Source organism: Thamnophis elegans, chromosome 16 (assembly GCF_009769535.1).
Source record: "Thamnophis elegans isolate rThaEle1 chromosome 16, rThaEle1.pri, whole genome shotgun sequence".
NCBI classification, from domain to species: Eukaryota; Metazoa; Chordata; class Lepidosauria; order Squamata; family Colubridae; genus Thamnophis; species Thamnophis elegans.
Window position 1 is genome coordinate 36,155,847 of NC_045556.1, and position 16,848 is coordinate 36,172,694.

General features: G+C 46.1%; 1 protein-coding gene across 2 annotated transcripts; it reads right to left on the bottom strand.

The window, feature by feature from the left end:
• Window positions 1-551: 551 nt before the first annotated feature.
• Window positions 552-16,832, bottom strand: FBXW2 (F-box and WD repeat domain containing 2). Of its 2 annotated transcripts, XM_032232972.1 has the most exons (8): window positions 16,519-16,596; window positions 13,192-13,297; window positions 8,653-9,162; window positions 7,458-7,652; window positions 6,241-6,374; window positions 4,850-4,936; window positions 2,412-2,581; window positions 552-1,263 (listed from the first exon to the last, which is right to left on the bottom strand). In XM_032232972.1, the coding sequence occupies exons 3-8, from the start codon at window positions 9,140-9,142 to the stop codon at window positions 975-977; spliced, it is 1,365 nt and encodes a 454-aa protein (XP_032088863.1). In that variant the 5' UTR covers window positions 9,143-9,162; window positions 13,192-13,297; window positions 16,519-16,596; the 3' UTR covers window positions 552-974. The 2 variants fall into 2 exon arrangements, with proteins under 2 accessions (XP_032088863.1, XP_032088862.1); XM_032232971.1 differs by lacking the exon at window positions 13,192-13,297 and having other exon boundaries at window positions 16,519-16,832.
• Between the last annotated feature and the right edge of the window lie 16 nt (window positions 16,833-16,848).

A 16,848-nucleotide genomic window follows, 5' to 3' on the forward strand; every position in this document is an offset into this window, starting at 1 on the left:
GGGAGCAGCCGCCCGGCAACCCCAAAATAATAAGCCCTCTCCTGATAATAAGGCCCAAGTCATATTTTGTGGGTCAAAAGGAAATAAGACCCTGTGTTATTTTCGGGGAAACACGGTACCAGTATTCAAATCTTATATACCGTATTTTTCAGACTATAAGACGCACTGGAGTTTTAGACGCACCATGATTTTGAAGAGGTAAATTGTTTAAGTTTTTGCACTCTACAAGTCTCCTAAACCCTCTGCATGTCCATTGTTGCAAGGGGGGGGGGGAGAGTTTCAGTAGGCCAAAAATGCTGTATTCAGTGAATAAGACGCATCCAGATTTTCACCCTCGTTTTTGGGGAGGAAAGATGCGTCTTATACTCCAAAAACTACGGTAATGGTGGTGAATCAGAGCCATTTTTTAAAAACAAATTTGATTAACCTCTTTTTTCCCCCTAAACAAGAAGGGGGAAGAAAGAAATGCATTTCAATATGCTAGTCTTGAATCGTTGTTGCTTTCCCCCCCGTCCCGCCAATTCCCAAGAAACCCCAAACCAGTCACAAAATATGCTCAAATGGATATATTTGAACACGAATATATATATATATATATATGTGTGTGTGTGTGTGTGAGAGAGAGAGAGATAATGGTGGAAACAATTAAGATGCTGGGATACCTTCATTCTGAGAAAAAAGAAAGAAATTCAACAGACTTCTGTACGGGGAGGGTTCGTCTTCCCCATCCCGCTACTTTCCAAAATGGCATTGGAAAAGAAAAATGGTAAAAAAAAACAAAAACCGATTGTGCGTTGCAGGATGAAACCTCTTGTTAACTTTGGTTCATGCAAAGCATCGTCCCTTGGATTCGTTGCTGGCAGTCTCCGTTCTCTCTCTTTTTTTAAATTATTATTTATATATATATATATATTTATTTATTATATATATATATATATATATATAAATCCACCTTCCAGAGTCTTTGGCCAAGTTCAGCCATGTTCCTTCCACAAGACCAGGTGAATGCTGTGGTCAGGCATGCTGGTGGCGAACACCAAGCCCATGTCGTTCTCACCGTCCAAGCCATCCAGCCAAGCCATCTCTCCCGCCAAGAAGCTCGAACCCCGCTTCGACTTCCGATATTCCGGCAGCGGCCAACGGCTGATTGTTTTTTCTGTCCTCAGGTCCATGATGTACAGGTAGTGATTATCAAACAGGAGGGCGAAAATGTCACCGAAGCCCAACAAGGACAAGTTTGCAAATTCAGGTGGTTTGATAACCCTGCAGGAAGGGGAGAAAGACAAGAAGGAAATCGTAAGATGGACCCTATTTTTTGGGGTGGGTGGAGAGGAATCCTGCCCCTTGACAATGGGAAGTTTCCCCTGGCTCAGAACAAAATTCAGCTGCCTGAATTGAGGGGAATCTTGGGAATACAGTAATGGCCAAAATTGTGGAAACTTTTTGGGGAAAGTGCATTTTTGAGATTTGATGGCTAATAACACCACTTTTTTGGGGGGAGTTTTAAGATAACCATATTCCACTGCTGAAATGGCCTGGGAATAGCCCAGACCTTAACCCAGTGGAAAATCTACAGAGCTGACTAAAGAAAAGTGAGAAGCGATCCAGCAATAACACCCAGTTAATAGATGCAATAATTCAACCTTGGTTTTACATGATAACAGCTGCAGAACTAAAAGACTTGGTTTACTCCATGGGAAGACGTAATTCATGCTAAAGGTTACCCAACTACCATATTTTTCGGAGTATAAGACGCACCTTTTTCCCTAAAAAAGGAGGCTGAAAATCTGGGTGCGTCTTATACACTGAATACAGCATTTTTTGCCTCCTGAAACCCCATCCCCTTCACCAAAATGGCAGTGCAGAGCCTGTAGGAGGCTTTCAGAGAGGTCCTGGGAGCTGGGGAGGGCAGAAATGAGTGAAAACTGGGCTGTTTTTTGCTCAATTTTGTCCCCCCAGCCCCCAGGAGTACTCTATAGGCCTCCTAAAGGCTACGCATGCAAGTTTTTTGACATAAAACAGGCCCATTTTCGCAAACGGGCCATTTTTTGGGGGGCCACCCCCCAGAAGCACTCTGCAAGCCCCCTAAAGGCTATTCATGCCTTTTTTTGAAAAGAAAAAACAACAAAAATGGGCCCGTTTTCGCGAAAAACGATCCGTTGTTGGGAGGTTTGCAGAGTGCAAAAACTATTTTTTAAAATTTGCCTCTTCAAAACCTTGGTGCACGGTGATATAATTTTTGTATATCTCGTTTTTTCTATGGTGACAATTTTTGTATATCTCGTTTCACTTTTCTTCTTTATAACTGCTATCCTAATAAAAGTTACGGTCACGGCCTCCCCCACGCATTCTGGGTAAAATACAGCAGCTGGAGGAGGTTCGCTTTTCACCATAAAATTCAGAAGGGCTACCTGAGGATATCGTAGCTGGCGAAGTCCCACTGGTAGAGCCCGATTGCCGAGCTGCACACAATGTATTTCCCGTCGAAGTGGAGCCGAGGCTGCAAAGAGATACTTCGGTCTTCGGAAACCGTCAAGGTTTTCAGACATTTGCAGTTGATCTCTCTTCCGATTGGCCAGATCTGTAACAAAAGAAAGGAAATTAGAAAACCAGGGGATCTATAGGGGTCATCTCCTTCTCCCGGCAAGATTGGCTTGGTTTAGCAATATATCCCCAAACTGTTGGAAATGCAAAAAAATACCAGGCACATATCACATGTGGTGGACCTGTTCAAAAAGCAAGGAAATTTTGGATACAAATCTGTTGTGGCCCAGCAGGAGCCATTGGAGCTGCAAACAGACTCCGACAGCGAGGGGCCCTATGAGTCGGCTCTGGAGGATGTGGAGGACCCTGGACAGGGTTCTGATTCCGAGCAGGGCGCAGAGAGGCTGGTTGGCCAACAGGAGGCACCTGAGCCTTGGACCAGCGGGGAGGAGACAAGGGAGAGTGAGCCGGAAGCCAGTAGTGAGTTGTTCCTAGATGCACGCCATCGAAGAGCTAATAGGCGTCAGGAACAATTACGCAATTACAGGAGGTGATTGCACTCAGCTGGTGGTCATTAGGCTCCTCTCGAGACTATAAAAAGGCTACTTGTGCACACGGCCCTCTTTGCACAAGTCAACACAGAATCGAATGTCGGAGAACTTTGTATGAGCTTGGCAGGCTGGACTGCTGCCAAGCCTTATCTGTGTTTATTGGTGCCCAAGCTTGTCTGTGCTGGGTTGATGCCAAGGACCTGTTTGTCTGTTAATTAAATGCCGTAATTTATCTCTGGCTCGGAGTGTGCTTTGGTGTGGAATGAGGGGGGTCAGAACACAAATCCATGTGTGGTTAGAAAAAATGGTTAGACAACATATAGAGTTCAAGCCAGAAAGATTTTTATTAGGCATTGCCCTATTTCCCCGAAAATAAGACCTCCCAGGATAATAAGCCAAATTAGGCTTTTGAGCACATGCAGTAAAATAAGCCCACCCCCAAAAATAAGCTCTCCCCTAAAATACTGAACTGCATGCAGAGCTGGTCCCCACCATTTCCTGGGGGGGAAGGGGGGTGAACACGCTCCATGAGCCCCACATGCACCGGCCATCAATGAGGAACGGCCTCGCGGAGGCCGCTCTCGCAAACCCTAGCTACTGTGCCCCTTCTCTCTTTTTTTTTTGAGATTTTTTTTAATTGTTTTCGTTAAACAAAAACACACACAAAAAAGAATCATCTTGTAGAAAGCATATCGATTGGTTACAAATATATTCCATGTGTTTCTTCCACAATCCTTACATATACTTCATTCAAATCGAGTTGTACATTTTAAGTCAAGAAAGAAAAATTATGTATTTTACTATCCCTGTACCACAATTCTCATTTGGTTACCATTATTTGAACATGTTTTTATCTAGAATCATTTATATTTAAAGACACAACCACCTACTGGCATTCGTTTGCAGTTTCAATAGATCTTCAATAATATTACACCTTTATGACATATTCTAAAACAAATTCAGTTAATTAAGATATTTAAGCACTTCCCCGCCCGCCCCCCCCCCCATAACACACCTGTATGTATCATTAAATATTATCCATTAACATTCTTGTTATTCAAGAAGCTTCCAAGAAGCTTCTTTAGTTGACTAAAAGTTATTTACTGTTTATCTCACTTCTCCTCTCCACATGGGCCCCTTCTCTTAATGGCAGAGTTAAGAATGTGCCAGAAACAGAGACAGAACTTCTGGCCCTCTCTGCATCAGCTGATCTGCGGGCCGAGGTTAAGGGGCTTCCTGCACCTCAAAAATAATAAGACCTCTCCAAAAATAAGGCCAAGTGCTTGTTTCGGGGGTCAAAACAAAATAAGACCCTGTCTTATTTTTGGGGAAACAAATGGCTATGATAAAGGGACAATATATCTAATATTACACATCCTAACTGCAGCAAGAATGGTATATATGCAGCAGTGGAAGAGTGAAAACCCTATCAGAGGAGGAGATGATAAGGAAGATAGTATAGTTTGTGCAGAAATGGATAGACTAACGTTAAAAACAAAAGACAAAGGAGAGACAGAATATTACGATACACGGAACAGATTCTATCAATGGTTAGAAGCACAAGGTGGAAGTTGGAATATGAAAAAATTTGGTGAGGTGGACTTGGAAAAAGACACTATATATGCTTCGTTGTATTAGAATCAATAAAATAACTGTAAAACACTAGCACTATTTAAAATAGTGTATATATTATTTGTTTTCACTTTGGTTTCTATGGCAAGTGAGATGCCAGGACAATTACACTGTATTCAATATACATAAATGTAAACAATAAAAATATATTTTTGAAAAAAGAAAGAAAATCAGGGACGTACCTTGATTTCATATTTATCCGCGCTTAAAAGAATGTAATCACCAGGACTATGCATGAGGGATTTGACTTTGCTCTCTTGTAAGACCACCTGCCATTAAAAAAATGATTTCAGTAAGGCTGCAGGCACATACATGACACAAGCCAACTTAACACATTTGTTCGGATGAATTCAGATCAAATTTCCTGAGCCTGATTCACAAAATCAGATTTGACGTCACCTGCAAACAGGAGTTAAGGCTGCTGCATAGAAGACCTGTAGATTGTGTGGGTGTGAGAAAATATCTGCAGACCCCCCCCCCCCCCCTGGGACATCACTATAAGACACACCAACAACCAGGCACAGGTGCTTTTTCCAAGAGGCAACTGGACTTTTGTTTTTCTTTGAAGAGCTTTCGCTTCTCATCCAAGAAGCTTCTTCAGTTCTGAGTGAACGGTGGAGGATAGTCATCAGGAATGTAAATCCTTCCATCCTCCCGGGACAGGAAAATGTGTTATAAGGCTAGTCCTCAGCTTATGACAACTGTGCCCAACATTTCTGTTCTTCAGTGACTATCATCATGATTTATCACTTACAGCTTTTATGTACATTGAGACAAATTCCTTGTATATCTGATCACACTTGGCCAATAAAGAATCCTATTCTATTCTATTCTTCTCTGTTCTATTCTACCCTACTCTATAATTCTCTATTCTATTCTAATCTATTCTATTCTTCTCTGTTCTATTCTACTCTACTCTATAATTCTCTGTTCTATTCTAATCTATTCTATTCTTCTCTGTTCTGTTCTATTCTACTCTACTCTATAATTCTGTTCTATTCTATAATTCTCTATTCTATTCTACTTTATAATTCTCTGTTCTATTCTATTCTATAATTCTCTATTCTATTCTACTCTATAATTCTCTATTCTATTCTATAATTCTCTATTCTATTCTACTCTATAATTCTCTGTTCTATTCTATTCTTCTCTGTTCTATTCTATTCTATAATTCTCTATTCTATTCTACTCTATAATTCTCTGTTCTATTCTATTCTTCTCTGTTCTATTCTACTCTACAATTCTCTATTCTATTCTATTTTTCTGTGTTTTATTCTACTCTATAATTGTCTGTTCTATTCTATTCTATAATTCTCTATTCTATTCTACTCTATAATTCTGTTCTATTCTATTCAATCCTGCTTTATAATTCTCTGTTCTGTTCTATTCTTATTCTTATTCTAATTTTATTTTATTATTCTATTCTATTCTTATTTTTATTTATTTTATTATTTTATTATTCTATTCCTTATTCTACTCTACCCTACCCTACCCTACCTTACCCTTATTCTACTCTACTCTACTCTACTCTACTCTATTCAAGCAACTGAAGAAGAGAAAGGCTATTATTCACCTTTGTGACCCACTCCGTGTGTCCGGTCAATGTGTTGAGGCAGAAGCTGGTCGATAAGGCCCACACTTTCACCGTGAAATCCGCTGAGCCGCTGACCAGGATATCCAGTTCGTCGTTGTAATCCACACTGAAAACTAGAGGAGGAGAAAAAGGGGGATTTGTCTTCCTTCTATCTCGTGACGGCGGGTGAGAATGGACTGCGCCAAAGACCCTCTAAGAGGTAGAATCTGAAGAGCAATTTGAAGGGGGTGGGCGGGTAACAGTGGCAGGAACATGCTGGCGTGAGAGGTACTTGAGCCATGGTGGGGCAGTGGTTAGAGTGCAGTGTTGCCGGCTAATTCTGCTGACTGACAACTGTCAGCAGTTGGGCGGTTCGAATTTCACCAGGCTCAAGGTTGACTCAACCTTCCATCCTTCTGAGGTCGGTAAAATGAGGACCCAGATTGTTGGGGGAGCAATAGGCTGGCTCTGTAAACCGCTTAGAGGGGGCCGTAAAAGCACTGGGCAGCAGTATATAAGTTTAAGAGCTTTTGCTATTGCTACTTGGTGCTCTCTGATCTGGGTTGTTTCCTTGCAGGCGTTTGATTCCCCTGATGGTGTTATCAACTTTGGTCATGAAATGTCTACAAGAAAACCACCAAGCTCAGAGAGCACCAAGGACCTCACGGTCCTCCTCCTTCCCCTCCTTCAATCCACCTACCTACCCCCTGCTAGCATTGATGATGTTACCTAGTTGGGTCATGAAACATCTGCAAGAAAACCACCAAGCTCAGAGAGCACCAAGGACCCCAGTCGTCATCCTTTTCTTCCTCCTCCTCCTCCTCCTCCTCCTCCTCTCCACATCCCACTCTCTTCTATAGCACTGAGGATGTTACCTAGTGGGGTCATGAAACGTCTGGAAGAAAACAATCACACTCAGACAGCACCAAGGGCCCAAATCCTCCTCTCCACAAACCCCACTGCCTACTAGCACTGAGGGCGTTACCTAGTTGGGTCGTGAAACATCTGCAAGAAAACCACCAAGCTCAGAGAGCACCCAGGACCCATCACTTCAACTCCGAGCTACGAATACTTTCCCCCATCGGTATTTCTGTCCCAAGCTGTCTGCAAAGGCGGGAGGCGGGTTGGTTGCTAAGTGGAGGAAGCCGCTCCACATGACAAGACCACATAGACAATTGCGTAACCGACGTGACGCTCTCTTCAAGACCCCGGCGTACCTGCCCCGGTGTGGCCTCGGAAATGCTGGGTCTTGGCTCCCGAGCTCCATTCCCAGCAGGCGACGGTGTTATCGAAGGAGCCGGTGACCAGCTTCTGCTCATCGAACTTGACCGCCGCACAGGTGTGGGTCTGGATGCCGTAGATGCACTGACCCGTGCTCACGTCCCACAGCTTGGCCGACAAGTCATCTGAGCCTACAGCCGCGAAAGAAAAACGGTTAGCTTAGGGCGGGTGCTGGCAACTCCAGAGCCTCGTGTAGTTCTTTCATCCCCCTGCTGGGGCTCTTTGTCGGCTGAACCCACCACTGGCTGGCCCTGCCCTTCCAGTAACTCCTCGCCTGGCCTGAGAGAGATGAGAGAGAGAGAGAGAGGAGAGAGACAGACATAAAGAGAAAGAGAGAGAGAGAGGGAGAAAGAGATGAGATGAGAGAGAGAGAGAGGGAGAGGGGAGACAGACATAAAAAGAAAGAGAGAGAGAGGGAGAAAGAGACGAGAGGAGAGAGAGAGGAGAGAGGGGAGAGAGACAGACATAAAGAGAAAGAGAGGGAGAGAGAGACATGAGAGAGAGATGAGACAGACATAAAGAGAAAGAGAGAGGGAGGGAGGGAGAGAGACAGACAGACATAAAGAGAAAGAGAGGGAGAGGGAGAAAGAGATGAGAGAGAGGAGAGAGACAGAGGAGAGAGACAGACATAAAGAGAGAGAGGGAGAGGGAGGGAGAGGGAGAGAGGGAGGGAGAGAGGGAGGGAGAGAGAATGAGAGAAAGAAAGAAAGAAAGAAAGAAAGTAAAAGACAGATGCCTGTTTACCACAGAAAACAATGGGGAGCCACAAAACCTGGGTAGGCGTGACTGAGGTGTGTGTCATGTGACTGGGTGAGAGTGAGTGATGTTGAGTTGGCCACGCCCACCCAGGTTTTGTGGCTCCCGGTGTTTTCTTTTCTGTGGGAAACGGGTCCAAATGGCTCTTTGAGTGTTTAACAGAGGATCTGTCATGTTTGGGGAGCTGGGTCAGAACATAATCCTTTCGACCCAGGAAGCGCCTCAGTACCTCCGACGCGAGTGCGGTGCCCTTAGTTTTGGGCTCCTGGGTTCGATTCCACATTACAACCCCGTAGACTTCAACTAAAGCGCACCCACTCCCGATTCTCGCAAGCAGAATTTGTTTCGGTTTCGGACCTCGGTGGGCTGCCCTACCTGTACAAAGGAGTCCGTCTTTATAGTAAAGTGCGTAGACCCTGGCACTGTGTCCAATCAACGAGGAGGTCTCGAAAGCCTGGTGGTTCTCCAGCTGCTTCATCCTCAGGATGGCCTTCAAGTAGACCTTCTTCCAGTGCAGGGCCTCCTGGAGAGAGTCATCAATCTGCCAGCCGAGGTTACGACAGGCCCCCTGCCACACCTCCAGGCAGGCGCTGATCACCTTGTTCCATTGCTTAGAGACGAGGCAACAGGTGAGTAAGGTCTGCGGGTCGAGCCATTTTAGCAAATAGAAACTCAGCTCCAGCGGGAGCAGTTTGAGGAAGTCCCGCTTGAGAAGCGCCTCGAGGTTGTTGGAGAGGTGCTTTAGCTGAGCGGCCCCGCTCAAGGCAATCAGGTGGTCCAGCGCCTCATTTTTCTGCAAGTCCACCAGAGAGAGAAACGTGACAGACAGGTTATCAAGCCATGCTTCAAACTCCTTCCTCTCCATAAGGAAATGGAAACATTTACCTGCGGAACATCAAAACAAGGAGATTAGTTTACTGTGTTTTCCGGAGGGTAAGATGCTCCGGAGTATAAGACGCACCTTAGTTTTTTGGGGAGGAAAATAATAATAATAAGAAAGATTCTGCCTCTGCCTACCAGCATCCATGGTATTCAGCTGACACACGGTAACAAGGTCAGCCAATGAATAGGCATAGCAACTAAATCAGCCAATGGGGACTCTGACATTTGCCGTGTGAGCAACAAGGAGACGGGAAGGAGCCTGGCTTAGCGGAGAACTGAAAGTGAAACTGCTTATGATTTGCTTGCATTTACTCTACCTTGGAAAACCTGCTTTGGGTAATGTATTATAGATTATTATGATCATTATTTTGAATAGCAATAGCAATAGCAGTAGACTTATATACCGCTTCATAGGGCTTTCAGCCCTCTCTAAGCGGTTTACAGAGAGTCAGCATATTGCCCCCAACAATCCGGGTCCTCATTTTACCCACCTCGGAAGGATGGAAGGCTGAGTCAACCCTGAGCCGGTGAGATTTGAACCGCTGAACTGCTGATCTAGCAGTAGCCTGCAGTGCTGCATTTAACCACTGCGCCACCTCGGCTCTATCATGCTGAATCCTGCTGAATGAGTTGCTGTGCTTTCTGAAGGTGATTGCTGCTCTTGAAACAACCCGCCAGGTCAGCTTCAGCACTTGTTGCAGCCTGGTTCAGCACAGCTGATTGGCGGGTGGATCGGACTGCTGGGATACCCGCCAATCAGCTGTTCCATGCTGCAGGGATTGCCACACACCATCGCCTCCTCCGTGCCTCACGTTTTTGGCCTCTGGTGGGGGTGGGTGGGGCCACATTCCATGTATAAGACACACCTAAATTTTCACCCTCTTTTTTTGGGGGGGGAAAGATGCATCTTATAGTCCAAAACATATGGTAGTTTACTTTACTTTATTCTCATTGCACATCGTACAAGGAAATTAAATGCATCTTCAGTGTACATTATACCATGTTTCCTGCAAAATAAGACAGGGTCTTATTTTCTTTTGACCCATGAAATAAGCGCTTGGCATTGTTTTCAGGGAGGTCTTATTATTTTTGAGGTGCAGGAGGTGGAGAGCGTGGTCACCTCCTGGCTGCTGCTGTGTTGCAATATTTTCTTGGAGGGCTTATTTCCGGGGGAGGGCTTATTTAAGTGCATGCGCTCAAAATCCCAATTCGGCTTTTTTCCAGGGTGGTCTTATTTACGGGGAAACAGGGTAACTATAAAAATAAAAACACAAACACACATCCTTCGCATGCTATATAATCGAAATTGAAAACCCCTGAGATTGCATTAATATTGCACTATACAGTAGAATTCAATATGGTTACTGCTCTGAGATAGAAGCTGTTTTTCAGCCTATCTGGTCTTGTCTTTATTGTTCTGTACCGGCTGCCAGATGGTAATAGTTCAAAAAAAAAAAAAAGAGTGCCCAGGATGAGATGGATCTTTATGAATGTTTTGAACTTTCTTAAGGCAGAGGGAGCTATAAAACTCTTCCAAAAAGGGGAGAGGGCAACCCATGATCCTCTGGGCAATGACGTTGACCCTCTGGAGCGCATCCTACCTGCCCCTGTGCAATTGGTAAATGAGATGCAGGCGCAGTAAGTTAAAATACTCTCTATGGTACAGCAGTAGAAAGTCAACAGCAGTTTTCCAATCAGTTGTTGTTTCCTGAAAAGTCTCAGGTTGTATCATCTCTGCTGGGCCCTTTTGACCAGGGCTGCAAGTCAGGTCCTTATTTTATGACAACACCCAGAAACTTAAAACTGGCCACTTGCTCCACTCGGTCCCCACGGATAAGCAAGGACTGGATGTCTGATCTATTCCCCTTTTTTAAAAAAAATAGATTTTATTTTCAAAACAAACACAACACATAAAATCTTCCTTCTTTACATACTGTAGAAAGTGCATCAGTTGGTTACAAAAGGTTTTCGTGCATCTCTTCCACAGTCATCAAGCATAATTCATATTAACTCAAGTATTTTAACTCAAATATTTATACATGTTACCCTTATACCTCCATTTTTATTTGACTATAATTGTTTAAATGTCCTTCATCATAAAATATACCAAGATTTAATACATAACCACATACTGGCATTTCATTTAATATTTCTAAAATCCTCCAATAACACTGAATCCTTATGTCCTATTCTAGCTAAACATCCATAATATTTAATAACAGACTTTTCTAATCCTCCTTTCCAAATCACTGTTGGCAATTTTCATCTAGTTTCCTTATATTATACTCATACATATATATAGATTGTCATCATTATCCCTCCTTTATTTGACTATATCCTATATCCTAACATTTCCCCCCTAATAATCAAAACTTAACTGTATCTAACTTAATTCTTTTTTATCTATTCCTTTTGTAGTCCACTATGAGCTTCTTGGTCTTATTGGTGTTAAGGACCAAGTCCTACTCAAAAGTCCAAGGCAAACACCGCTACAAAGATGTTAAAACACCACACATCCCAAAATCTGCATGGTGTTTGCACCTTGTGCTGATACAGAGAATCCTTGACTTAACAGCCATTCGATCAGACTTACAACCGCCCTGGGGGGGGGGGGGAGGGACTTCGCCCCTTTTCCACAACGCTAAGACCGTTGCGGCCTCGTGATCAAAATCAGGACACTCGGCAACTGGTTCGTATTTAGGACGGTTGCGGTGTCCCAGAGTCACGTGACCTCCATTTGCGGCCTTCTGAACAAGCCAAGTCAATAGGGGAAGCCGAACGCGCTTAACGACCGTCTCGCTAACTTCACCTTTGGCAGGGAAACCCCTTAACCTCTGCGGCCAAGAAAGGCTGTTGAAGCTCGCTGAATTTTAACGGGGGCAAAACTCACGGGAGAAAATGTCACGCTTAGCAACGGTCCTATGCAGATTTAAAACAAGAGAAGGGTGCAGCTTGGAAAGGAATCGCTTGTAGGGGCGGTTTGAGGCCCACGGGGTGCTTAGATCTGGACCACGGGGCCACACCGCAAACAGCGAAGGACCGGCCCACGGTGCCTCTGCCAGCGAAAATGGAGCTTCGTTTTTGCTGGCAGACAGTTGCAGGAGGCCAGCGCAGCCAGAAATGTGTTGTGGTCTGCCGGTGGCCTCGGAGCTGGCAGCAGAGTCGGATAGTGAGGAGGTTGGGGAGGAAGATGGAGCAGTCCTGGTGGCTGGAGAAGGCTCAGATGAGGGCTCAGAGAGGGGGCCAGGGCCATCTGGGACTTATGAGCTGCCATCGGAGCCTGACATCAGCGGGGCAGAAGAACAGTGTGAGTCTGTTCCAAGTTTGCACGTGCGCAGAGCTGCCAGAAGGCAAGAACAATTAAGGAGGGGGGGGAGGGACTTGGGAGTAAGACTTGGAGATGATTGGCCCCTCCCATAAGACGTAAAATGGAAGCAAACGGAAGTGAACCTTTGCAGGAAACAATTCGTTCATCTAGTCGGTTCAAGCTCTGAGAAGTCCCGTTCCATTTGGCTGTGCAAAACTAAACAGCAGCGTTTCAAGGGAGATAAAAGGTGGGCGCTTATCAACCTTACCCTGAAAGCCTGTGGCAACTCGAGCAGGCATCTGTCGGGATCTTCACAGGCTGTTTGTGAATCACTAGGGGCTGTGAGTGACCATAATTCACAGCGGTCTAAATAAAAGAGGCTCTTTGGGACTGAGATTGGGATTTATGCTTTCTCAGGAAACCTAGGTCAGAACAAAATGCAACTCGGGAGCCCGTTTTCACTGGCAGAGCACCCTTGACACGAGTGACGTCAAGCTGGCCACGCCCATCCTGTCCATCGCCCATCCCAGCCCCCTGAAGTCAAAAGCAATCCTGATGCGGCCCTCAACGACATTTGAGTTTGACACCCCCGCTCCAACCACTCAAAGGGAAAGAGGCCTGGTGAGGAGCGGGGAACGGGAAACCTCGTCGTGTCTCTGGCCCTTCTCTGCTCCCCGTTTTTATTCCTAGCCTCCCAGCTGCTTGGGAAAGAGGTTAACATCTACCTTAGATAGTTGCCTGCGATAGGATGGCGCTCAGTGGGTTGCTGCCAATTCTCCTTCTGCTCCTTGGCACCGAGCAGGGGCTGCCCTTCCTCTGTGGCCATTTCTCCTGTTCAAATCACAAAGACTCGTGTCAGTAACCGAGGCCATCATAGGCTCCTCAAAGACCCTAAAGGTCTGCCTTGCTCAGGTGAGCTATCCTCCTCCAGGTACGCCGCTCTGCAACGAGCGGCTTCCCGCTGCTTGGAAAACGCCTGGATGAAACCCAAAATATGGGGAGGCCCTGATGAGGTTACCTAGTTGGGTCGTGAAACTCACAGCCAAGCTCAGAGCGCGCCGAAGACTCCACCTCTGAAAGGTCCCTAAATTACGGCTAAATTTAATATATCTTATAGGCATCTCCAAAACGGGCCTCAATGAAACGGGGTCTTGAATAGCTGGTTTTATTTGCCATGAACTTTTCCAGAGTTTAGTTATATCAGTTAGGATTAAGAAATGAGATTAATATATATATATACACACACACACACATATATATGGGGCCACCCGTTTGGGAAAATGTCAGTGGGGGGAAAAAGAGAATGGTTAAAATGATCCTTCCTTCCCTTCCTTTATGCTTTCATCCTTCCTTTCCTCTCCTCCCTTCCCCACCCCTTCCTTTACTCTTTCATCCTTCCCTTCCTTCCTTTCCTCTCCTCCCTTCCCCCTTTCCTTCCTTTACTTTCATCCTTCTTCCCTTCCTCCCTTCTACTCTTTCATCCTTTCATTTCCTCTCCTCCCTTCCCTCTGCCTTCTTTTATTCTTTCATTTTCCCTTCCTTCCTTCCCTTTTCTCTCTTCCCTTCCTTTACTTTCATCCTTCCATTTCCTTTCCTCCCTTCCCCGTCTTCCTTTACTTTCACCCTTCCCTTCCTTCCTTTCTTCTCCTTCCTTCCCCTTCCCTTCCTTTACTTTCATCCTTGCATTTTCTTTCCTCACTTCCCCCTGCCTTCCTTTACTTTCACCCTTCCCTTCCTTCCTTTCCTCTCCGCCCTTCCCCGCCTTCCTTTATTCTTTCATTTTTCCCTTCCTTCCTTCCCTTTTCTCTCTTCCCTTCCTTTACTTTCATCCTTCCATTTCCTTTCCTCCCTTCCCCGTCTTCCTTTACTTTCACCCTTCCCTTCCTTCCTTTCTTCTCCTTCCTTCCCCTTCCCTTCCTTTACTTTCATCCTTCCCTTCCTTCCTTTCCTCTCCTCCCTTCCCCCTTTCCTTTACTCTTTCATCCTTCCCTTCTCCCCCCACCCCTTTTAGCAGATCACTCAGGCTAAAAAGCTGAAGTCACCTCATGGAAAAAAACTGCTGTCCCTTTTTGTTTTGTTTTGCTTTGCTTCCTTATATAAGGCACTTACTAGAGATTTGATTACAGGGTGGAGGAAACATTAAGGATTAACAAACTGACAGGTGAAAACGACAGGGATTTTTAAAATAAATAAATAAATAAGGAACAAGGGCCATATGGGGGTGATAATGTAAAAGGCCTCTGTTCAGCGGCTGACATGCAGCACAAAACTGGCTCTGGATTGCAGCCAACCGTCTCCAGGAACTTGTCCTGCACAACTATTACAACACAACATCTCAAATATTTCCCCCCCTAAACCTATGTAAATGTACACCCTATGTACATTTCCTGCATGCTTCTCCCTACAAGGACTTAATACTTGCAGCCATATACGCTTTCACACAGAGAAGCTGTTATTCTTTGGGCAGAGACAACCTGGAAGTAGCAATATAGCAGTAGACTTATATACCGCTTCATAGGCCTTTCAGGCCTCTCTAAGCGGTTTACAGAGAGTCAGCATATTGCCCCCAACAATCTGGGTCCTCATTTTACCCACCTCGGAAGGATGGAAGGCTGAGTCAACCCTGAGCCGGTGAGATTTGAACCGCGGACCTGCTGATCTAGCAGTAGCCTGCAGTGCTGCATTTAACCACTGCGCCACCTTGGCTCAGACATGTTCTGCATTTAACCACTGCGCCACCTTGGCTCAGACATGTTCTGTTCAGACATGTCTCCAGCATTCCTGGAAAGCCGTGGGAGACTGTGGGAGGAAAGAGCCGCAACCGATAAGCAAAAACTTCAGGGCAGAGAAGGAACGGGGGTGTGGAAAGTGACTCAGAAGGGGCCCTCCCTGGGTTTCTGGGGAGGGAAAGGAAGGGAAGGAGAAGCACCTTTCAGAAATGCTTACGAGATGCTGACATTGATGGCTTGGTTGCTTACCTAGATGAAAAAAACAGAGGTGCCTTCTCCACTCCCCCCCCATTCCTATCCTGCTCTGATGGGCAAGAACCCCCCATCACTGGCTGCCTCCAGAAGGTCAAGTTCTGGACCTTCTAGGTTTTCAAGAAGAGACTGGGCAGCCATATGCCTGACATGATATGGGTCTCCTGATAGGACTAGAGGACCTCTAAGGTCCCTTCTGTTATTATGTGTGTGACTTAAATGGGTCTCTTTTACTGTCTCCGTGGTCATGTTGCCGGCATGACGCAACGCCAAAGGCGCACGGAACGCTGTTCCCTTCCCCCCAAAGGTGGGCCCTATTTTTCTAGTTGCATTTTTTACGTGCTTTCAATCTGCTAGTTGGCAGAAGCTGGGATGAGTCACGGGAGCTCACTCCATTAAGGATTTCAACTGCTGACCTCTTTCTGATCGAGATGCTCAGCGTCCTAGCCACTGACCACTGCGTCCCCTAACTTTGAACACTCTACAAAATGAACTTGTAAGTTGATGACCGCCTGTAAACTATTTTGGTGTGTGTGTGTGTGTGTCCTTTTTTAGAAGACTGGACAGCTATTTGTCTGAAAAACGGGATAGTCGAGCAGAGGGTGTTGGACTAGATGACCTCCAAGGTCCCTTCCAGCTCAGATTCTGATTTAACCACCTCTGTGATTTTTCTGTATTCTGACCTTTTGGTGGGGGAGATTTAAAAGGGATTTCTGACTCAAGTCAGAACCCTTCCTCACAACCTCTGATGCCCCCCACCCCTTTTTGGCTTCCAAAGGGCCAAGCTGAGGCTCATCCCTGGAAGGAGAGGGAGGGGGGAAGCAATAGCAGCCCCCCCCTTGACTCTATGCCCCCCCAGAGGCCTCCATGTCCCCCCCCACCCAAAACCTGTCCCCGCCCCCTCTCCTTCCCACCCTGCTGGCCCCGCCCCCTGGCTGCAGGGGGGTCTCCATAGCAACCTGTGCACCCCCTCCCGGCCCCCCTACCCCAGGCTTTGCCCCCCCCCTCGCCTCCCCTCTCCCTCTCCCCTTCGCCCCCTCCCACCCGCCGCTCTCATTTGGGGGGTCGAACCTGCCGCCACCGGATCCCAGCAGAGCTCCTGGCCGGGGAGCTTCCGGCGCGGGGACGCTGACGTCATCTCCCCGCGCACGCGCCGCGTCTCCAGAAAGAAGAGGAAGCGGCGCAGTCCGTAGAGATGGAGAGGGTAGAGCGTCCTCCCGGCCTCGGTTGTCGAGTTTTGTCCGGGGAAGCCAGACTCGGGGGAGTAAAAAGTCATACATAAATGGACTAGATGACCTCCAAGGTCCCTTCCAACTTTACTGTTACTGTTATCTACCCGAGTTGCGCATCGCCCGTTCCTTTTCCTAGAAAGGTCTACCCAGGACCGGATGCCACTTCCTT